This window comes from Stegodyphus dumicola, chromosome X1 (assembly GCF_044657685.1).
Source record: "Stegodyphus dumicola isolate Sdum_Otavi_A_Nest chromosome X1, ASM4465768v1".
NCBI classification, from domain to species: Eukaryota; Metazoa; Arthropoda; class Arachnida; order Araneae; family Eresidae; genus Stegodyphus; species Stegodyphus dumicola.
In genome coordinates this window covers 181,139,108-181,164,270 of record NC_140780.1, presented here as the reverse complement: position 1 = coordinate 181,164,270, position 25,163 = coordinate 181,139,108, and the positions used below count along the sequence as shown (strand labels likewise).

The window sequence follows — 25,163 nt, the reverse complement described above, 5'->3', positions numbered from 1 at the left end:
TGTACAGAATGTACCCAAATGAGTTATGAGCAGAAGTTAAGTCAGAATACAATTTCTGAAAAGTCATAGACAAATTCTTGACATAACCCCTGTAAACTTGAAATTAATTTAAAAAGACTACAGAATATGTATCAAAAAGTAATGATTTAGCTATAATGAAAAATCTGCAAGCCTTTCCAATCCGCATTTACTATAAAAAAGAGAAAACTAATAAGCAATGCTAATTAATTTCAATAATATAAAATGTTTGTGTTAAGAATGTGTTACAATGTGGAAAAAGAATGCGTTACAAAGATAATGTGTTACAATGTGGTTTTATTAAAATGTTTATTTGCATGTACACATAAAAGAAAAAGTACAGATAACTTTATCATGCTAACTTTTCTTAAAGTAAAAGTTTGGTTTAGTTGCATCTAAAATTGAGCATTGATTACAGGCATCTGCAGATTAAGTGGCTGTGAATTATCGAAACTCTGCTGTTTTAGATTGGTATATCAGTTTTTTCTCTCTTGCAATTCACTATACACAGTAGCAAAAAGTCTTGTTAATTATAATATTGTTGCAAATACTCATTAAAAATAATTATTTTAATGAGTATTTACAACATATGCACATATTGTACATTAAATCATCTTAAACTCAAGATATATTAATAAAGCAAGATTTAAATAATAGAAAAATGCGTTTACTGCTTTTAAATCACACCCTTGATAAACAATTAGACAAATTAATATGAAAGATAATGAAGAGTTTTTCACTTTGCTGAATGGCAATACTCTGAAAACTGGCTATTTGCAAGGCTGCATGAATGAAAAATATGTTTTGAGCAGAATAACAGCTATTAGTTGTCTGGATGATTAATGCAGAATAAAGTTGTAAAGAAGATTATACCCAAGAATTTCCAAACATCCAAAAAAAAAAAGGTTGGTTTAGTTGATTATAACAAAGCACACTAGGGCTATTTGCCTAAGATATGGGATTGCTTCGTGAAGGACTTTCTAAATGAAAATGACTAGTACCCACTTTACACATGAAGAAAACCATGAAAACGCTCTGTGGCCAGGCCATTCACCTAGAACTCAGATAGGAACTACCAGTGTTCAGAGATTTTACCATTCGGTTGCTGGTGGACCTTCAACAACAAGGAGCCTACAACTAAACTGAATTTAATTTACAACACACTTTAGACAAACAAGTTACCATGAATTATTGCATAATCAATCATGAAGCATTACATTTACTTTCTCCTCATCAATACATCTGTCAATTAATAAAATTATAATTAGTAAAGATGTAATACTGACACCAAATATCTTACACCTAACAGGAAAATTAATTCACATCTAGCACACATCATTATATTAAATTGCATCAAAAATATGCAATATTCATTTAAACACACTGAAATTCAGAAACAGCTTTGAAATACCTTTCTAACTGAATCCGCAGGCTTTCCATTTCAGCCAGTCGAGCTGTGAGATCAACAACTTCTTGTTTTAAAAGATTTTGGCTATCCTTCAGTTTGCTTAAAGTTTGTTCATATTCCAATCTCTCTTTTTCTAAACACTGAATCTAAAATTTAATGAAAGGCCATTTTGATACTTATAAAGTCGAGTACAGAAATAATAAATTCCTACATTTGTGTGCAAAGAATTGAGAGAATTTGCAAATTATATCTGTTTTTACAAAATGTATTAAACCAAAACAATTAATTATGCAGATATACAGAATTGAAAATGAAAGTATGCATGGGTGTGTCTGTGCAGCTGAGATTATCGAAGGGATATAAACATACATGGGACTTTTGTCAATTTGTGTGCTCACACTTCTTCATGACATTACTCTCAAGCGTTGGGTAAATTTTATAAAGTATCAGGTAAAATGAGTAGCCATGAACATATGGATGATGGAATGAGATAGAGAATTATCGGCAGATTGAAGGGATGCCAATCGCAAGCACAGGTGGCTACAGAGCTCAATGTATTGCCCAGTGTCATCTGCAATTTTTGAAAACATTTTCAACACACTGGATCCATATCAAGAGCTGAACAATGTTCATCAGGATCCACAATGACAACCAAGTATCATTATTGGCATTTTAGGTGTGGTGACACAGGACTGCTGCAGTTTCACATTATCATGTGAGCTGCATGCTGCCACTGGAACCCGAGTTTCATGGTCTACAATTGCCTCAAGGTTTCATGATATAGGGCACTGTGCCAGATGATACACTATTTACTTCCCACTTACTACAGCACACAAGACAGAGCATTTAGAATGGTGCGGACAATGCAAAAGGATAATTACTTTGGGCAGGCATTATGTTAGAAGGCAACATACCCCTGCTTGTGTTTGATAAAGCCTTGATTATGATGTATAGAAAAGAGAACTTAGAGCCCTATATTTGACTTTTCAGGCTCAGCTGGTCAATGATTACCTGGAAAGTGATGAGTGATGATATTTGCTGCACGGATTGGCCAGCCAATCTCCTGACCTTAACCCTATACAGTATGTCTGGGATGCTTTGGAGAGGGCAATTTCATCCCACCATCCTCCTCAGAGAATCATTTGAGAGTTGAAAATGGCCATGCTGCAGAAGTGGGATCAACTGCCTTGTCCTTGCTTTGTTGCACAGGGATCAACTTCCTCCTGTCTAATATGCTGTCATACTGCATGACGTATTTGGCTATGAGAAGGGACCATACCCCACATTAGACTCCTTTTCAGTTCAATATTGTAACGTGAATTTTGCACCCCTGCACTATGAGATCCAAGCGCAGAAACTCTTCAAATGCCTCCTGTCCAGCACCCCACCATCCTGCACAACTAGCCTGGCTATGAGAGGACCATACCCCACATTAGCTCTTTTTCAGCTCAATATCATAACACGGATATTGAACATCCCAGCTTTATGAGCTTTGCCGATAATCATGCATATATAAAATAACTTTTGAATGATAAATCTCTTTGTTATAAATTTATATTCATAACAAATTTCATTAAAATCTGTCCATTACTTTTTCAGAAATTTGACATGTGAAAGTTCCCTTTATACAGGCTAGCATATTTAAAACTCAGATGAAATTTCATCCATTAATCAGATGCAAGAAAAAAAGATGAAAGTAAATTTTATGAAAAAAAAACAACTTCCCGTCAACTTTATACCAATAATGATATGGCTAGACTGTCAACAATAAATAAATACAAGCACATCTTCTCTAATTGAAGAAATGCTTCAAATAGTAGACTGAAGTGCCACTGAATTAGGAAACGTTTAGTTTGGATTACTGAATTATGGCAATGCAAATGAGGGTTACCTACTAAGAGGAGGGATGCCTTTGTGGAGGGCTTTCTAAGAGAACTTCCTCATAGTCACATTACACGGGAGAAAACTCAAAAACATCAATGCAACCAGGAGATTCTAGCCTTTGTCAAACTACCAGTATATAGTGAAATTCAGTGCTCAGCCCTGGTGGGATAGACAGTGTTAAGCAAATACCTGTCACTGATGCCATATTTCTACATAACATCATGATAGAATATAAAGGGTTAATTGGTACAAATTTTAGGGAGGATAGATTATTCAAAGACAAATCAGGATCAGATAGTAATACAGGGTATGAAATACAATCGTGATATGACGAAGTAATTTAAAACCAGTAAAATGTCTACTCAAGAAAACTTTCATTTAACACTTGCTCACTGAGGTAGTACAATGGAAGGTTTCACAAATACAGGATTGAGTGATGTGCATCTAGCACATGGAACAACTGCCAACTGTGATGGAGGAGCCGTAGTATGCTTGTACTGCGAGTGCTACCTGTTCAACAAATTCCAAACAACCAGACATTTGCACTGCTGCATCGCAAATTCTGTGAATCAGGTTTCTTTAATTATTATGGCAACAAATGGTATGTGCCAATGAAACTGAAGAGAAATTGTGGTGCTTTGTCATCAAGAAGATACTCCATGAGCAATCACTGGTTGGTCTTCCCAAAACACCTATTTGGATGATCCTAAACTCACATCAGTTACACCATAAGCAACACATACAACTATTGTAGCCTGAAAATATCTGCACAATGGTATCTACAGAAGACTGTGGTGGACATCCTTTTTCTGTCTTCCATTTTATTTACATACAAGGACAACAAAAAGATTTTTTTAAAAAGGACACCTTGACTGGTATAGTGGTTATTAATGCTGCTGCCATAACCTTAGTCCCAGGTGAAATCTAGGAGACAGCTTGGAAGTATATAGTATCTGTGCAACATTGGGGTCCTCAAAATACTCATCTAAATCATTTCAAGAGGTTTAGTAATAGGCAAAAAGACATGGAAGACCCCTGAATCTGTCCCCTCGTAGTGTTCTCCATCAAAACTGGGGTGGAGCTGTAGAATAAGAGCAGTGAAACAACATGCGAAAAAAAATACTGGTTAACGCCTGGGCTCCGACTTACTACAAAATGGGATTTAACTTCTCCTTTTCAGTCACTTATTAAGAAAACTACTTACAATGTTTTAATGTTATTTACCAGGAGAGGAGAATGTTATAAAAACATGGTTATTTGCAAAACTTTCTATTAACATGCATATGTTAAAAATGCACGAGCTTTTCTAATATTATGTGCAACAGGTACGTAGTCACACCATACACATTTTTAAAAGTACGAGGGCTATCCAGAAAGTAGATTACGTTTTGGAATAAAAAAATAAACAAAGTATAGGAAACAAATTTTATTATATACAGATGAAAGCCACACTCAAATACTACTTTTCTACATAGTCACCATACAAATTAAGGCATTTATCGTAGCGATGTACGAGCTTGGAAATTCCTTCGTCGAAAAATTCGACCGCCTGCGCCTTCAACCACTTCGTTACCTCTTCTTGCCTTCCATCTTGCACAAAACTTGTGGTAACCAAGCTTTTCGCTGATGATTTCGTGCAACAAACTTCGCGAAATTTGTGGAAAACTCAAAGAAAGTTCCGTTATTGTGAAATTTCGATTTTCACGGACTTTAGCATCGACTTTTTCGAGAAGTCCGGCGGTCACTATGCTGGGTCTCCCACTTCGATCTTCGTCGTGAACATTGGTTCGGCCATTTTGAAATCTTATGACCCACTGACGCACTCCACCTTCAGTGATAATGTTGTCCCCATACACTTCACGAAGCTGCCGATAGATTTCTATCGGTTTACAGTTTTTTTGCAGTCAGAAACCTTATTACTGAGCGCACCTTGCAGCTCGCGGGATTTTCAATTAACGCAGACATTTCAAACCGTCACAGTATCTGAACGGAGCACAGCACGAACCTCTCACTAGCACGGCTAGATGCAGACTGAGCTGCGCAACGCTCTGACCCCAAGATGGCCGCGCTAGCCCCGCCCCTAGCGGACACAGACGGAAACGTAATCTACTTCCTGGATGGCCCTCGTATTTATATAGCAATATTTTTTCCATAAATTTCTAAAAATAAATGTTAATTTACAGCTTTTTATACTTAGTATAATAGCTGCCCAGATGGTATAGCAGTTAGGGGAGCCAACTGCAAAACCAAAGGGCCTGGGTTTGAATACCAGAGAAGGCATGGTTGTAAGTGCCCATCCCTTCATAGAGGGCAAAAATGGCCCACCTAATTAGGTGCCTCCATAATAATGTAACCACCACTTCCAACCTTAGTAGTGACCAACGTCTACGACTTGCGGCAACCAAAAGAGGGATACTTTGTATAATCTATATTTTCAAAAGTGAATTTACAGGTTCATTTTTTCCCCCTTAATGACATTCAGTGATATTTCTGTGTGATTCACTAGCTTTGTGATTAACATTTTTTAATTTATAATTTTGCCAAAATAATATTTTTGCCATTTAATATGCCAAATTAATTTTAACACAAGCAATTTATATAGTTCCAAATGCTAAAAATGGGTTAACAACGTTCTCACACAGTTTTGTTACTTCAGGATCAGAAGCTAATAGTCATACAAAAAAATAATTTGACAATAAATACACTCATGTCCATGAATTAAGGTTAATTCGGAGTCACGCAGAAATCGAACTCTAAAATAAATATATCACCTGTAAAATCACTACACACATCTTCAAGAATCATATGCAAATTTCAGGAAGTAACCAGATGACACCGATGGTACGTCACAATGACGAGAGTGTAAGACACTGATATATAAGGAATACAGGCAAAGAAGTAAAATTGTTCGCAGGTGCTTTATAAACATTTCAGTGCAATAACCGAATAGTTATGACACAAAGGACGCATTTGGATGATCTTTTAATGTGGCATACCCAACTGGAAGTATCATACGAACTTGGAATTGCCCAGAGTGTCATCTCCAGGCTTTGGCAACGATTCCAAGATGATGGTAATGCGAGTAGTCGTTACAACACAGGTCGCCCCACAACGGCGAATGAGGACCGATATTTGGCAGTTACTGCCAAAAGAAACAGGCGGAGCACAGCCTTAGACCTGCCTCGTCAGCTCTCTTCAGCCACTGGTACGACAATTTCAAGGCAGACCGTGTATAGACGCTTACGGCAGATTGGTCTATATGCTCGTAAACCTGTCAGATGCGTTCTACTTACTGCAACTCACTGTCGCCTGCGGTTAGCCTGGAGTAGAGAGCATGCATTGTGGACACCGCAACAGTGGGCTTGTGTGGTGTTTTCGGACTAGTCCAGGTTTAGCTTGCAGTCTGATTCTCGCCGGACTTTCATATGGAGAGCTCCAGGTACCTACGTAGGTTTTTTTTTTTTTTTTTTTTTTTTTTTTTGTAATTTGCTGAATGGAGAAAAAATCGCTATTTTTTTTAATAACATCAAACATATAGCGTCTTTTTTTGCTCTTTACCTTTTGTTTAATAAATAAGCTTTACAAATAAGTCAAATTTGTTTTGCTTCTAACTCTTCCTTTGCCTGATTTTGCATTATCCTTAATTTATGGACATGAGTGTAGCTTTTCATTTATGCAAATAGTGTTACAAGTTGGCTATGTGCCATACTTGAAGTTTTCTAGAACATATATATTATGAAATTCCAAGAATGAGATCTCTACATTTAAGGAGGAGGAATCAAACAACACTTTCCATAAGATTCTGCATAATACTCACCAAATAATCTGTTAAGTTAAATCAGTTTTTAAATTGATATTTCATTCTTTAGCTGCACATATATTTAAACCTTTCAGGACGGGCATCCCATATATGCATTCCCTAAGAATGTCTCTTACAGCCAGGCATTCCATCCACACATCACTAGAGATTGCATTCAGAGGACGGGTGATGCGTATACACATTTTAAGCTGGAACATTTTTCTGAAGGCCACTAGATGGCATCCTAAGTCCATTACTTTTGAAATGAACACAGTTTTAGGTTGACATTGAGTTTGATATATTCTGCCTGACTTTGGTATTTTACTCATCAACTGTTGCAAGGGTGGGGGGAGGGAAAGCGTAAACAGAGGTGGGCTATTTAAATCGCCACATGCTATTATAAACATCCACGTGTCTGATTTATATCCAATTCCTTTTTTATTCTATTTTTTCCTCTAGTATGTATGATCTTTTAGAGTTACTATGTGGAGTTCTGTTACATTTTGTATTGCCTTCAGATATATTTCTGTTTTTTCTCATTTTATTTCGGAAAGCCTCACATCCGGTCTATTCTGGCGGGAAGGCACTATTTATCAGAGGAAGAATACCCTTATATGGTTAATGAACCATTTACTAATGCAGATGAGAGTGATGATTCATTTTCTAAAGAGTTAGAAAGTGATACTTCTCTATGCTTCAAGATTTACCACACTCAGTCTTCATTTTAAATTTTGTTACTTCTTACTGTAAATAGGCTTTATTGTGTTGTTTTATTAATTTTAAACTTTATTGATGGATTTCATCAATTAAAACTTTGGAATAATTTGAATAGTGCTTCCAAAAATTATTTTACAAGATAAGAAATTTTTTAAGTATATTTTCATGTAATATAAAGAAATAAACGTTATTAAGTGCTAATTTTAACATATATAAGAGTCTAATCTAAAATGATACCACAAATTATGACGATAGAAGTGAAACTTTTTTTTCTGATTTTTTTTAAAAATAAAATTAGGCTTAGTGATGCAAAACCTCCGTCCCGCATGGTGACTGCCTTCGATTCCCTTGCGTTCCACACGAGCGTTTCAAATAAAGGTGCGCTGTCGCAAAAGGGTCAAGTATTTTGTTCTTTAATTTATGCACACCTCCTAAATTTTCAGAAAACATGACCTAAAAAATTTCGATTAAATACTGTGGTTAATTTTCATCATATGGGAGCCAACCATTTCTTGTTTTTTTAGGATGAGCATAAATTTTTACTAAATATCAATTACTTAGACCAGGGATTTGGAGAGAGGGATATAAAAGACAGATTTGAGAATTTTTGCAAAACAGTCTTTTTAATTTTAGCAATGCAAAATATCAATATCTGCCTTACTTAAAACATTTTTTTATATATTTATGACCAACGTTCAAAAATAAAGGCTGCATAAGGACTCTTATGGACTCACCATTTACAAGAAACAATTTGCCATGGTACATTTAGGATTATCATTTTTCTCAAATAAGGAAATCTTCGTTTATTTTGTAAAAGTAGATATCACAATGACAGGTTTTAAGAAATCTATATTATATGCAACAAGAAATTATTTATACCAGCATTTCTCAAACAAGAAATTATTTATACCAGCATTTCTCAAACTTCTTCTAAGTGGAGACCACTTTTATGAATGTTTATGTTATAAATGTTTGTTTTACAGACCGTCTTACTCTTTTCCCCCTTTGAAAGCAATTTTTTAGCATTTGTTACTACCAGCATACTTATACTTTTTACATCCAATTAATTAAAATTCCTTTAATTTTAATTTGTGTTATAAAATTAAGTTAACAGAAGAAAATCTATATTATTTGATTTAATAAAACAAGGCTGTTAGGAATTCGGATAATCTTTATTTATTAACTAAAATAAATATTTACTCACATTAAATGAGATTGATAAGCTTACCAGTTCTTGCATAGCTGTTCCATGTTTTAATGTATGTTGGTAAAGAGCACTAAATCAGCGAACTTCAAGTCCTTCTTTTATTTCTAAGACTACAGTACGAAGTCTATTGGCAACTGGTTATAAATTTCATATTGGATGAAAAAATAATAGATGTTGCCATGTGTAATTACCAAACTCAAAGATTTTTAGCTACAGTGTGGTATATGCAGTTAATTTGAATTTTATTTTTATCGCCCCTTTTTTTTAAATCTATGACACAGAGGGCAGGCTTCAAAGGACCACTTGAGGCTCATGAATCACAGATTGAGAAACACTGGTTTATGCATTTAAAAATAATGTGAAAATAACAATTTTTTTAAACATAAACTAATTTTACTACATCCGATGTTGAATTATGCTTTACTTTTAAAGTAAGTGAATTGTTTTCTTCCATTGTCATCCTTTGTTTTTTCTTTAAAGCTTCCAATTCCTGCCGTAACAGATGGTAAACCTGTAAAATCAGTTAAGCATAATAGCATATATATTTAAAACTTAGTAGATGACAAATTTTATTTTGCACACTAGTATGCACAACATATGAATAAATTCCAAACAAAAGAAAATTTCAAAATATGTGAACATGTGCCTTAAGTATATGCATTAGAATTAGACTAGTCTATTTCCTATGGTAGATCTTTTCAATAAATACACTTGAAAATCTTTTTGAGCTACATGATTTTAAAATAAAAAATTCTGCAGACAAATTATGTAACTTACAAGATTTAAAATAACTTCAAATTTATTTTTGAATATTTAAAATGTATACAGATAGTACTTTTTTATTATTATAAAATGAAGAAAAATGTATTATGAATAATTATTAGTTTTACAGCTAGTACTGCAGTGAACTTAGTTGCACAAATCTCTACATTTTTCTTTTTGACATTTACATTATAGTACAGTGGTGCCTCACACAATGAACTTAATTCGTTCCAGGAGCAAGTTTGTTATGCGAAAAGTTCGTTATGTGAAACGCGTTTTCCCATAACAATACATGTTTAAAAAAATAATTCGTTCTGTAGCATAAAATATGCTAAGAGGACATAAAAAAAGATAAATTTTTTGTTATTTTTATTTAGATACATCTAAAAACATAATTTAAAAAAAAAAAACACACACACATTTTTTAATTTTAAGACAGACTAAGTAGAGTCTACCGAATCTTCCACATCTTCATCCATTTTCTGCTTTTTGGACGATGGTTTCATGAAAAACCTGTCCAAAGTAGTTTTTCTCTTTTCTCCAACATCTGCCAGAAATAACGGACAAGAGTATTGGAGTAAAGATCGTTGATCCTGTTTGCTTCAGCTGAATCCGGATAGTGGGCATTGGTAAACTCCTGAACTGCTTTCCATTTGACCAGGATATTCTTGATGTCAGCAGTTGGGATTGGTTGATTGTTTGATTGTTGCTCCTCGTTATCAGATGACGCTTCCCTTTGAGCATTGTCCTGTTGCTGGACCAGAAGTGCTTGGAGCTCATCAGTTGTCAGCTCTTCTTCGTGTTCCTCAATAAGCTCCTCTACCTCTAATTCCAACCTTTGGGCCACTGTGATGATGTCCTTCACTACTTCTGTGTCATCAACTACTGCTTCTTCCTGGGTCCACGAAGGCACAAGCATCTTCCAAGCAGAAATGAGGGTCCTTTGTGACACTTCTTCCCAGGCTTTCTGTATAAGTCGTATTGCCATAAGGACATCAAATTTCTCCTTCCAAAACTTTCGGACAGTCATATTGTCTCCACCAAACTCGCATTCTTCAAACACCTTACACTTCATTGTGTGAAACGAAGTTCATTGTATGAATCATGAAATGAAGTTCGTTGTGTGCAGCGTTTGCTGTGCGAGGCGTTCTTTATGCGAGGTACCACTGTATACAAATTGTGTTACTTTGCAATTTATACTATCAACAGGATAATAGTCAGTAGCTAAAAATTAAATTTTAAGTTGTATAAAATTATATATTAATTTTGAACTACGCAGAACATTGGCATCGTTATCCTTACATGATTTAAGGGCCAACTGCATTTACAGTGCTCCAGAAATTTGACTATTACGATTTTCAGAAACCAATTATTTATATTTACTGTTATTTATTTATATATATATTACTGTTATTTATTACTTGTTAAGTTGGTAAAATTATGACTTAAAAATATTTATAGTAACTTTCTTTTCAGTGTAAAAGAGCAATATAAGGAAACATGATTTTATGTATTCATTTTTACATTTTTTATAAATGAATTAATTATCAGATCAAGGAAAGAATTCATAAATAAATATTAAAAATCAAAACATGGTAAAGCAGCAAACAAAAGAGTATCCTGAAGATAACAATAGCATATAGGAGTAACCAAATGAATGAACAGTTAATTAATGGGTGAAATAATAATTAAAGATGAAATGCAGTTTTCATAACTAATTAAAAATAAACAAAATTTCCTAATTTTCAACACATCTACCACAGCACAAGCTCGTTTGTTTAAATTAGCAGTTCTTGCATCATGTGATCTCCAGCGTCACCGGAATGTAGCTCATTGCAAGTTTACTATTTTTTTAACATTCCATTGCTTACAAATTAAGCTGGTGAAATAAATATTTAATCCTTCAAAATAACTGGTCATTTACTTAAAATTTCTAATCATTTCTTAATATATATATATAAAATGATTACTAACTAATCCACCATAAGATTAGGCAAGACGGAGAAGAGAGAGAAAAAATTTTTAAAAAAATATTTCGTTCACAAGTGGGACACAATTTTTCCGAATTGAAAGAATCTTAGTGTCCTATGCGGTATTCTGGAAAAAGAGCAAAGACCATTTTTCTGGTAAAAACACCTTCAGAAGCGTCGATCATTTTCAGGAACAATAGATGCCTGATACTACTGGAACGCTTCTGTAAGTCAGGAACCGCAAGTGCCAGATACTAGGGACAAATACTTCTAACTGTAATGCACGTATACCAAGAACCGGTTCGGGAATGTTCATTCTGGAATGCATCTGGATCAGGAATCACAGGTGCCGGATACAATGACAAATACTTGTATCTGAAACTCTTCTGTAGGTTGGGAATCGCAGATGCTGGAACCCAATGACAAATACTTGTAACTAGAACACTTCTTTAAGTTAGGAACCACAGATGCCAGATACTAAGGACAAATACTTCTGGAACACTTAAGTATGTCGGGAACTGCTTCGAGAATGTCTATTTATCATGTTCGGAAGAAATAATGAAGAGACGAAGAAAGTAAATCAATGCTAATTTTTTTGTGAAAGAACTCTTAACATCGCATATAAGAAAATTGTCATCAGCCCAAGGCCAAGATAAACGCAGCTCCAGACCGCTGGCTCAGACAGCCTGCAGCAGGGCAAATGACCCACAATCTCTTTTTTTCAATCAAACTCAAATCTGTCTGACTTTTACTACCATAAAAGACCTGAAGAAAACTTGGTTTCTCCATCCACTAAAAACTATAGGCCGAAAAATTGCACATAAAATTAAACTTAACTAACCAGGGAATTTCTCTTTTTATTTTGCTGAAAATCTTCACACTCCTCAACAAATTGAAATACCAAAGCTGTACAATGACTTGTTGAGCAGCTGGAAACAGTAAGTCACCCAGATGCCCCCCCTAGCTAACAAGTGAACAAATAAGAGACAAAAATCAATGCTGCCCCTTAAAATGAAATTTACAAACGCCCTTCAGTACGAAAGAAACTTATTTGTTCAACACTTGCATCATTCACAGAGAAAGTGAAAAATGATGCCATTTTAATCTTCTTTTTACCACCCAGTAAACAGAAGCCCTGCAGCATGAAAGACATGCAAGACAACACTACTATACTGCCTTCTGTTATCATAAAAAGCTATTCATTAGGAAGTCATTTCCACCCAAAGAAACGCTCCCAATCTTTGTCAGAAAAAAAAATCGAACCATTGAAAAATAAATAGCTAGAGATTTTAACATTTACAAATATATATATTCCATTATGCTCTTTACAAGTTCAATTTAAATAAAATACCTAAATATTGATTAATTAACATAAGAACAGTTAAAAATTCATGACACAACAGTTCCTAAAATTAAGCTACCCAGATGCTAGGTTACAGCTTAAACGTTTGAATTATAAATAACTAAATTCAGTTGGGTCTTATTCCCATGGCATAAAGAAGTCAATATATAATGGTTAATTTAATTTTTACATCAAACTAAAAGCATAATATATTTTCAGCTATTTTCATGTACTTATTGTTCTGATACTGTTAGTTAAAGTCTGGATGAAACTGCATTTGGCAGACTAGAAGATTAAACTAGTGTTCAGAATTAAGCTATAATGAGCTTAACCTTATACATGTACTAACTCTGTAACTAAACCTTAAAAACTGGTCAAAAATATTTCATAATTAAACCTTAACCTTTTAACTGTCATATCTCGGGAACAGCACTGGTGTTCGAAAATGTCACGCCCGAGTATTGCTCGTGGTAATTTTTTTCTTGAGTGCATCGTATTGTTATACCCGAATATATATCGGGAGACATTTATTTCGGCTTCATCTCTTTGTCAAACCCGACTGTATCTCGGGAAAAGTTAATGTCGCTCAATTGAATATCGCTCAATTCAATAGATGACACCACTTTACTGAAGATTTCAAAAGGTAGAGGTTACAAGTTCTTTGGTTCAAAGTGCATAGGATCTTTTTGTTGTAAAATAGCGTCCAGTTCTTTGAAACGTTATATAGATGATTTAGATTCCTCAACCGAAGATGAAGGATGTGTGTTTGATGAGCAGTATTCATGATACTTCTATGGTCAGCCTCAAAAATAAAAAAATGGAGATACAGCCGAAGATTGTTTCTAATTACAGTCTATCTATGGGATGTGTAGATCGCTGTAATCAGGAAATATCCTTTCATCCAACAATCCGGAAACGTCAGAAAAAATATTATAAAAAGATATTTTTACATTTACTAGACAAGGTACTCTGGAACTCATATTTGCTCTATAAAAATGTAGTTGGGAAACGTATTACATTTTTAAAATTTCGAATCCAAGTTGTAGAAGAGCTTTCACATAAATATGATGATGCAGCTTCTGGACAAAAGAATGTTGGCAGACCACCTACAATAGATAACCCTGCCCGTCTTAATGAACATTTTATATCCCATATTCCTCCTACTCCTGCGAAACGTGAGCCTACAAGACAGTGCAAAGTGTGTTGTTTGAAAAAGGATAAAAATGGGGAAAAGATAAGGAAGGAAACACGATTCTGGTGTAGTGATTATGGAGTTGGTTTGTGCTTGGAAAAGTGTTTCCAGTTGTACCACACAAGACTGAATTACTGAACTACTAATAGGTATTTGGCTATATTTATTTATTTTTTTAGAAAATAATTAATTTTTTTCATTTTTAGAAAATAATGCTTCACTAGAAGCGAACTTTATAACTGCCATGTTGAGTGGCAGCCGCCTCAAGCAAATATGCAGTGGCTACAAAACTTTAAAATTTTACCCATGTACTTCAAAATATCAATTTTTAACTACTTAAGTATATTTTATTTTGTACTAAACATTTGAATTTTCCAATAAAAAAAATTGACAATTTGTGTACCCAAATCATCAAAATAACTTGACAGTTAAAGGGTTAAAAAATAATCAAACGCACAGATAACTTGCATTCATGTTGCTAAAAAAATCACTGTGTTTGATGTGAAAATTCAATGTGAAGTGACTTAACTAGCCAGTCACTATTTATATGGGACTAAGTTTCAAGAAACTTTAGGCAGATTTCAGAAACACTTGAAGGGTCAAGAATAAGCCAGAAAATTCTTGAATGTGCAGTTCTGAGAAATCACTCAGATAATTAGTTCCAGAAGCACATTACAAATGCACCATGCAGCAATGTGCCCGACAGGTCTGCACATAGTAGGGCAAACCTCGGTCTTAATTCTCACATGCCTTGAGAATGTATTTAACGGAATTAAAACTGTTTAAAAAAGCACTTTCTCTGTAAATAAAGCAAATACCAATTTTCAAATGATTATTTATATATAAACTAAATTTTTCACTATGTATAGTTCATACAAAACAGAAGTTTATTCAAGAAAAGATATTTTCTTCACTTTCAAAGTTTTATATGCATTTTTGTTTAATAGAAATAATAAACTAAAATTTTATATATTATACACATAGCACAGGGAAGAAGCTCATCTGGGAGAAAATTCCTAGTTATTTTTCATCACTAATGTCACTACATTCTATGTACAGGTCTTCTAGAGGATAAAGAACCATCGAATCCTAAAGCTTCCTCTGGCAAAATTTTAAATTACCTTTAACATAGTTTCCTCTTGTTGATTATAAATGATTTAGAGCTCAATAAAAGTAAGTTAAACGCATTTTCATTGCATACTTTTTTTTTACCACATTCTGAATTGTTCTTTGACAATTCTAAGAATCTCTACTGCACAGTTTCTGAGCATGCTATATTAATTGTCCAATTGATAGCAAAGCAGATGATATATGAGATATGTTCTACTACTACATAAACCATGATTACATAAAAAACTACATAAACCATGATTAGAATATGGAATAAAATTCCTAGTATACTATGAAGAATTCCTAGTGTACTCTCTGAGTTTAACAATGTTTACTGTGCAATTGCTTTGTACAAACATTAAAATTACGTGAATTTCTAAATCAAACTAGTATTTACCTTTAGGATGAGTCTTTTAGGAAAAGGTCTTGCTATATTTCCATCTCTTGAATTGCCAATGCTTAAATCTGTCCACGATTAATCGGCTTCATGGAATTACTTGTTTACATGAACTATGCCCTGACGAACCACTGAACCCCCACTTTGTAATTAAAGAAAATTTTTCATATAGCTCCTGGAAAGTGCAGGTAGCACAGTTTGAGAGCCACTGTCCTTTAATGTGATTTTTATGACCAAAAAACAAAAATGCTTTTGATCGACATTTATACAATAAAAATTCTGAATATCAAGTGTTTTCTTTCATAAAACAAGACCTGTTTCACTGCAGAAACATCTAGTTTCACATTAAAATCCCTACTATATTGTTCATATCCCCCTTCCCAACAAACCTAATTTAAGCAAGACATACAGCCTTTAAAAATGCAGTGAATATACACAGTTTGAGAGATCTTTAACTATATCAAAATGGAACAGTTATAAATTTTTAAATACACTTCAGGCAGCAATAACAGATTTGGTTGGGGGGGATAAGCTAAGCAAGGTTCTACATCATCTGAAATGAGGAAAATTTTCCATCAGCATACGGGAAAAATTAACTGCAGTTTCATCACAAGCAGCAAAATTTGGCTTTATATCTTATATGTTCCTAATAATGATCATCATGGGATATACATGTCTAATATCAGTGCCTTTTTATCACAGCATACTGCTTAACATCAAAGGTTCAAAACCAGAATTCTAATTTAAACAGAAAATTAGCACATAAATAAGCAAATAATTTCAATTTCTAAAAAATAATACAGTACAGTGACTGAATATGCGAACTAATCAGCAGGAAGTAGGGCCATTTCTTGTGGTGATACAAGAAGCAGTCCTTAAATGTAGAAATCAAACATATAGATAGTGTCTTGAGGGATGGATGACCATATGTTTTCAACCATCCTTCAATTGAAGATGAGGCAGATCAATCACATGCCACAAATGCTCGAATGATGCGAGATCTGAAGACCTTCTTGGCCAAGAAAGCATATGGGCAACCAGAACGGTTTCTCTGTTGATGACTGCTGCATAGAGTTAGGCACTGTCTTACTAGAAAACATTATGCAATGGTTAAATATAGGGTAGTGTAACCGGCTGCAGTACTTCACCTATGTATCTTCAGGCTGTCATTGTGACAGATATGAACCACTAACTACCAGTGGTAAAGACACCTCAGACCATGAAGACATTTTGTCAAGTACTATGGCATAGCAGGATTGGAATTGTCTCTGCATCACTTCTTACTCTGCGACTGTCATTGGTGCACTCATGTGTGTGTGTATGTGTGTGACTGCAGCAAGGTAGCATATCTGACTCCAGTACTTTTGTGAGCTTTCATAATGCTTACTCCGTTTTTGAACTCAAAACATATTTATTACAATTACGAGAAGCTCTTTACAAATATATATAATTCACGGATAGCACAGAACAGTTATTGAAGTAAATTATGGATCTCATGATGCTAGGAACCGGCTAACGAAGGTCTCTCTAGTAAAGAGTTCAAGAGCATTCTGACATGTTGTTCTGATGGGAAAAAAATCTTCTGATTGAATTAGTCACGCCTCCTTAATTTTTCAGTAGTATTTTACATCCTCTGATTTGTTACATCTGGAACAATATCAGAGGAAAAACAAGACCATTTGTTTGTCAGCCCTCCTGAAATCGAGAGGCTTTGATGACAGACATAGTGCAGAATGCTAAAATCTCTTGACACTGGTCTTGAAGTTATGTCTCTTGTACTGTCAACTGGAACAATTATTGAGTCTGCAATGTCAGAACCTGTCATGTGACACATCATAAAAGTTTGGAAGCAGTGACTTGTGGGGACTGCACACACAATTTTCTCATCGCTGTGTGGTCCGCCGAAGGTGAAACATAAATGAGACTTGCAGCTGTACATTCAGTCATCCAAAATACTCAGCTCTGGCACCAATTATTGAGGTCAGTGGCTTTGCATCAAAAGCAGTCTTCAAACAGCAGCACGACGGCAAGCTACATTTGAGCACTTATCCAGAAACTCTTCTTACCGATATTGTAGCATCGAAACCTCTGCACATTCTTCATGATGTCAACAGTGATCCTTTGTGGGGCTGCTAATGTATGCCATTGCATGCATCGATTCAAGCATGCTGGTGTCGATCTAGATATACTACTCCCTCTGGCATGATTCAAATTTCCTTCTTCAATCCATCTTCTTCAAATCCTTTGTACGGATATAGGCACGGTGCGATTTGGTTTGAATTTAATTACTGCAAAGTACGCAAGCACATCTAAGTGTGTTTCAGTTGTGATATGACAGAACCAACCATACATGTTGAAATGTTCATTCACCCAAAATGAGACCCTTTACAAAAACTGACTTCTTTAGTATCAGCCAGGCAACTCTTCAACTGTGCATGTCTTCTGAGATAAAAAGTTTCTTATGGTGACAGCTGTTAACTCATCTGACATTTCTTTTCCTATTCTTATGAACTTATAATGGGACAAGCCTGCATTTTAAATCATTTAAATTGTTCAGCTGCATATTCCTCACAATTTGCATAATTACATAAAATTGCTATGGTTTTAAATTTTCTCTGTCACATGGTTTATAATTCATTCAATGATATTATTAAAAGATAACTAAAAGCAAAATTAAATTCATGAATGGCTTAGAAAAAATTATTACAGTTTTAAAGAAGGAATAAATTATGTATAGTTAGTTCCAAAAGAGATATAAGTATAAATGAGATAAAATATGTCAGGCTGAAATGGCACAGGTTTTAATCGTTCTACTAGCATTCCACTGGTAGCTTCCATCTGCAATTCATATTTTAAATCCACAACTAGAATATTCATGTGTTGCATGCAAACTGAGATTGTATTCATCACAGACCCAATTTTAAAAAGCAATTGTAACTACTAGAAAACTGCAGACTTTTTGATTGGTTCTAATTATGAGATGGAGATACTTAACAAAGCACTACTTCATTTTGATCCAGAACATCCCAAGGAATAGATTTTAAGGTTTCCTATCCCTCTGACCACTAAATTCTGAAAAGAACATTTGAAATAATAGATTTTGTGTGCCTCTGTTCTACAAAGACAGTACGGTCACAACTGTCCTTTGTCCACTTCAGATTTGAAAGATTTTTTTTTTCTTTTCTGATTAATATAGTTAAAATAGCGGACACAAAAATTTTAATTTTTTAACTGGGTTTAGCAAAAATGTAGAAAATAAAAATATTATGAAAACTGCACAATAGCTGTGTTACAAAAATTACAACAGGATAAATACTGTCCAATCTTTCAATATCCATACCTGTTCTTGATCTGACTTTTCTTGCTTTTGTACTTCAAGTTCAGATAATTTTTGCTTCAGCTGGCTATCAAGCTTAACTGATTTGATTTCTTCAGCTTCTTGATAGCACTTTATCATTTCTTGGCAATCTTTTCGTACCTGCTCTGCTTCTTCTCTCATTTCATTAAGCCTCTGCACTGTATGTTCCAATTTTACTTGGGTTTCCTAAAATAAGAAAAATGAAAGCTATAGTATGACAAACAGAAAAATAATAAACAAATAATGCAAACCACTACAAAATACAATTAATTATGTACATACTGTGAAAGTAACATTTAACATTCAACTAAAATTACAATGCAGCATGCAAAAGATAACTATAAAGAGACGCTTTCATAAAACTTGATATAGGAACTGACTTATATTTACAAAGCGAAATGTCCCACCCCCAAAAAAATTATACAATCAGCTTAATTTAATGAATAAAATTTGGAATTAAACTTTAATAATGTTTAAACTTTTAGCTGACTGGCAAATAATTATTTGGAAAAAATATATATTAAAGTGGATGATAACTTTTCAAGGGGAAAAAATGAAGTCTCTCTGTTATAGTAGCATTAGCATTTCTATAAGATGCTTGACTAAGTCATAATTTGCTATCCATACTCTCAGCAAAGAAAACATCACTAAAAAATACAACAGATCAGAATGCTTCACAGTCAATAAAAAATGCTGAAAATGGCATCCAGACATGTTTAAATGTAATATTTACATTATCAAAGATCCTGCACAGTATGTACTCACAAGTCTGTATTGTTTCACTAATATATTAAGTCTTTTAAAGAGCATGATTTTTTTCCAGGAGGTTGAATAACATTTCAAGTATTCCTACATGATTTATATACCTTTAATTTCTCTTATATTAAAAAAGCATTCTAGCAACTTCTCTAGTAAAAGCAAAATCGATATGAACAAGTCCTATTCTCTGGACTAGAACAGTGCACTAGCCACTTTGAGTCTAACAAAGTTAAGAAAACATCATCATTAATTTTTATCTCTCCATTAATCTGGTTACTGATTTTGAATCACAACCAAGTATTTCACAAGGCTGAGGATCATTCAAAATTATAATATTTCTATGCAAACTGGAGAGAATTATGCAACTGGCTTTTAGGAGGATTATCCAATGAAATACCTCATAGTATGAAAGCTGTTAGAAAATATGGCAGGCACAATGTTTTAAATGCAAAAACTAAATTTTATTACAAATGTTTTTCTAACCACTTATTTAAATACTTCTGACTTTATTCATAGTTAATACACTCGTATAGTTTTCTGGGGAGGGGGGAATTTTCTTTGCTTGTAACAAATATTAGTTCCTGTATCAAGTTTCACATCTCTTTAGAGAATACATAACTTTGCATGCTGCTTATAATTTTCGCTGAATTTTGAGTGTTATTTTAACAATATGCAGGCAATTGGATTTCCTAGCATACTAAGCTGGTTATTTTAATGTTTGTAATTTAATGCATTATCCAACTCTTAACTATCTCACAAGAAAGCTTTAAAAGCTACCAAATGAAAACTATCCTAAATAAAAAAATAAAAAAAAATCATGGCGGAATTAAAGACCAAAACAGCTTCATTAAAACATAGTGTGTTTCAATACCCACACATAAACAAGAACTGCAATAAGATTACCTCATGAGCACTTGAGACATTCTTTAATTTATTCTGCAGCCATTTGATTTTGGTATCTCTAGAATTGATGTCAGCATTTAATTTTTCATTCTGTTTCTGCAGTTTTGCTATTTCAATCATCTGAAAGAAAAATGTAACAATACTGTTCTTTATTTGCTCAATTCCTTTAATTCTTAAAGTTGTCCAATTATAGAAACAAAAACCTTACTCAACTCAGGAGATAATTAAAACATATATGGCTGCATAGCATATTTGTATTACATATTTAATGCAAACAGAAGACACATATTAACAAAAGCTTATGCTGCACAAAATGAGAAATTTTGCCATACTGCCAGCACAAGTTAAATTCTACATTTGGTAGTACAATTATCAACTTCAAAGTTCCTCTTCAAAAACAATATCCTAGATCAATTTTAATTTAAAAAAAAAATCTAAATGTTTTTGAGATTTTATATTATGCTCAAAGGGGCCTTTTTAACGTTTTGTGTGTTACCTTTATTTATTAAATATCATGTTCTTCGCACTTAAACCATAAAATTCAATTTAACAGCAATATCACAAAACATTTAAAAGAGCATATCTTTAGAATTTTCGATACCCGGTCTTGTGCGCTGGAGATAAAAGTGTTTTTTCTTTTTCCGTTCAGTGTTTTCATTGCTCACTTTCAAAACTGCTGAGTTTCTTAATCAAAAACTCATAAATGCTTTACAAAATATGAAATAGATAATAAAATGAATTCAAATTTGGGCTTCAAGATGCTCATATTCAGGTGGAGACATACATTATTCAAACTTGGATACCGTTGTTTTATCACAATGCGAGAAACATACATACATTTATGCAGATTCTTTATTATTTAATTTCTTTAAATATAAAGCAGGGCTCTAATATTTGGTAGCAACAATTTTAAAAGTCATTCGCCATTTATAGTCAATCAATGCAAAATGCAAAAATGATATTAATAGCCCTTCTGAGCAAACTGCCCCTTATGGCTAATAATAATATTCAGTAAGTTTGTATTCTGATAAACATTTCTTATCAAATTCATATGTAATAGAATCAAATCATCCTGCATTCTTTAACAAATACTTAGTTTCAAGAACTTTATAAAATATATTTCACTTAATAAAGTTTTAAACAAAGGCAAAAATATTAGGAATCTATAGTGCATGCAAAAGATGATAAATAAACTTTATAAAATTGTACTGATCTTGCCTGATAACAGAAAAAATAATGACGAATTTAGCTCCCAGCCTGCAACCATTCTTTTTCAGATTACAGCAATGAGGAAAATTTTTCAATAATGTGTAGCACAATAAATGAAGATAGTATGGGTATGATTACAGAAAAAGCAGAACTTAATGAAATTGAAAAATGGCATGGATTCTAATGATAACATGTCAACAACTGATGAATCAGCAAATGACTTCAAATTTTATGAAGACCCTAAAATTAAAACTGTCAATTTTGATTATATAATGTAAAACTCAATTAAGAAATTAACGAAAAGTACTACACAATACTATACTAAGCAACTGTTGGTAAAAACTCACCAACTGGTTTAATAGTATTTGGTTATTTACTAAACGACAAGGAAATAAATTTTTCCTTTTTGTATTTACTTTTAAAATTTAAATATGAATTTATAGCACTTTTAATAAAAAAAAGCATAATGATTCAAACATTTTTAACACATGTATGAAATCTGCACTTACTAAGATCAAATTGGAATGATTGCAAACTGTATTAAGCACTGGGATTGGTATGCAGAGAATCTCAAAAATATTACACACTGAATTTCACCTGATTAGTTAGTAATTAGTAGTAATTCATTGTTCTGGCAATAAAAATTGATCAAATAATGTAGCCTTCAGAAAATGACAATTTTGATTACTTGACTGCTTTTAGTTAAAATATAAAAATTTTAATTTTTAGACGGACCTCTATGAACAAAGCTTCAATCGAAAAATTATTCTCTGTCATTATAGAGATCTCACAAGAGGAAAAAACTAGTCCTTAATATGCATAAAATGATACTGAAAAAAAAATTGTCAAAATTATGCGTTAAATCCAAATGTATTCAGAAAGTTTCAGTCAATTTAAAAATTTATTCAGAAAAAATTCAAGTAAATTTATGGACCATTTTAACAACTCTATAAATGGTAATTTAAAACAAAGATTCTAAATTAAAGGTCATTAAACATAAAAGTTATCTTTCAGAAATTTGGATTTTAAAATTTAATATGCACATTACATTCAGGAGTATTTGTATATGAAGCTCCCACATACCAATGATATCTTGGGTAATTCTGATTAAAAGTGTATGAATTCTCCCCTCTCTTACATATGATTAATTCAGCTAGGGAAACATTTTCCTCAGATCATAGCATAAAAATTTAAGTTTGACCTAACTAAAGTAATATTCCAAAACTACTACAATCGGAAGGCCTATCTCATTGATTCATGTTTTAAAACTGGAAATATATATCCAACATTAAGCATTCAAGAGATATTTAGTCATGCAATGTTTTTAAATGTTCTGTAAGACAGGCTTTGTGCAAATATTTTATCTGCAGCACAAGTACCTATTAAAAAAAATTAGCAAAATTTTTTCTATCAGGTGATTTAAAAATCATTCTATCATGTTTGACAGCAATACTGGTACATAACTTCCTCTCCATCCCTCCTCAAAAGCAAACTTTTATTTTGCACAATATCCTCCATCATAATATACAAGCTGCTAATGTTTTCAAAGCATAAAAATACAACAATGGTGGAAAATGTCTGGTTTTAGAAACAAAAATATCTGCAAATTCTCTTTGAAGAGCTACCATTTAATGAGTTATTCACTGCACATGCAGTTAGCCAATGAACAGAAAATGTGCTAATTAGGCAAAGTTCCAGCAATTTTAGCACCCTAGGCAGACAATCAGTGGAGTTTGCACCCCATAATTTAAACATTTTAATACTTCAAAATAAAAAAGGTTTACTTAGTTGTTTGTGTGAATGGCTTACATGGTGTCCTTTAAAAATCGGTATCCTAAGCAGCTACCCATGTTACCTATGCTCGGAAACAACTGTGTAGCTAATTCATTGCCGAAACATCCACAGGCCCACGCCAAGCCTATTCAGTGCAGTCATGCAAATGTCTAGCGAGCGCCTTTATGCAGTGATGATATTAAAGGAACATTGCTTACGGTTAATATTTAAAATGAAGCATTATTAACATAATATAAAAAATAGAAATTTTTATATTATGTTAATAATGCTTCATTTTAAAGTACAATTTATATTTTAATTTGTCTAAATATGCAAACATTTTGTTCTTTGTTAACATGTTGAGCGTGGTGCCGGTCCCCTTCCCATGTGGCCGGTGTCGACTCAAATTTTTGTTTGGCTAGTGTTGGTCTAAAAAATAAATATAGTCTCAATGAAATGTGATCAAATTTAGTTTTAATGAAATGTATTGAAACATTATAAACAAGAATACGGCTTAGCTTGCTGTTGGCTGAACGGAAAGGACAGCAAATTTGGTGCCGCGCTCAACGCGTTAAAACACACACTCAAACATATTTATTGAAGAATTATCTATACATTTATGTTACAAAAAGCCGCCCAACTGGTATAGTGGTTAGCATTGCTGACTGTGGTGCCAAAGGGCCTTGGTTCGAACCTCGGAGAAGGCATGGATGTTTGTAAATGTATAGTGTCTGTATGGCATGGAGGGCACTCTAAATATGTGAGGCGAAAGTTTTCTTGAAAGGTTGATGGTAGAAGAAGAGGGTGGGAGTTGCTTGGACCCCTCCCTCCAGGATGTTCTCCATCAAAATTGGGATCGAAACTGAGCTAAATTGCAGTCACCTGTAAGGTGCTCAAGGCTGTTGCCAACAACAAACGTATCTTGCGCTCCTTGTACGAGGAATTTCATGGACTGGGGCTGACTATACGTCAGATAAGTGAGCATTATTTGCTGAACACTATTTATTATCTTAAAATTAAAAACAAATTAATTTAGATATGTATTAAGTTTGCACTGAATAAAATTGTTCTCCGCGTAGTTAATGACAAAGTTCAAACTGTGATTACAAAGGGCACAAAAAATGCTGTAGGGCTGATATCTAGGGAGATATCTAAAATTCGTTTTTGCACACCGCTATGTTGTTGACAACGATACAGCTTAGAGTTTCAGCCGGCAATGCTACATTTCCTCCAAAAGTTTGCAAAAACTGCAGTTCATACACGAAATCTATACCATTTATGTCGCTTTGATTTTTATCAGTTAATTCCTTTTGCAGTTTCTGACATAGAACTGATCTTGTAGATATATGTGAATG

General features: G+C 33.6%; 1 protein-coding gene across 3 annotated transcripts in view; it reads right to left on the bottom strand.

Moving 5' to 3' along the window:
• Nucleotides 1-25,163, bottom strand: part of LOC118183160 (coiled-coil domain-containing protein 186-like) — a 77,742-nt gene that overhangs the window by 26,407 nt on the left and 26,172 nt on the right. For 2 of the 3 annotated variants that reach the window (XM_035352606.2, XM_035352611.2), the window contains exons 5-8: nucleotides 20,827-20,946; nucleotides 19,147-19,350; nucleotides 9,458-9,544; nucleotides 1,430-1,572 (exon numbers count right to left, since the gene is read on the bottom strand). In XM_035352606.2, coding sequence (XP_035208497.1) covers nucleotides 1,430-1,572; nucleotides 9,458-9,544; nucleotides 19,147-19,350; nucleotides 20,827-20,946 — 554 coding nt within the window. The remainder of the gene's footprint in view (nucleotides 1-1,429; nucleotides 1,573-9,457; nucleotides 9,545-19,146; nucleotides 19,351-20,826; nucleotides 20,947-25,163) is intronic. The other variant, XM_035352618.2, reaches the window with a different exon arrangement.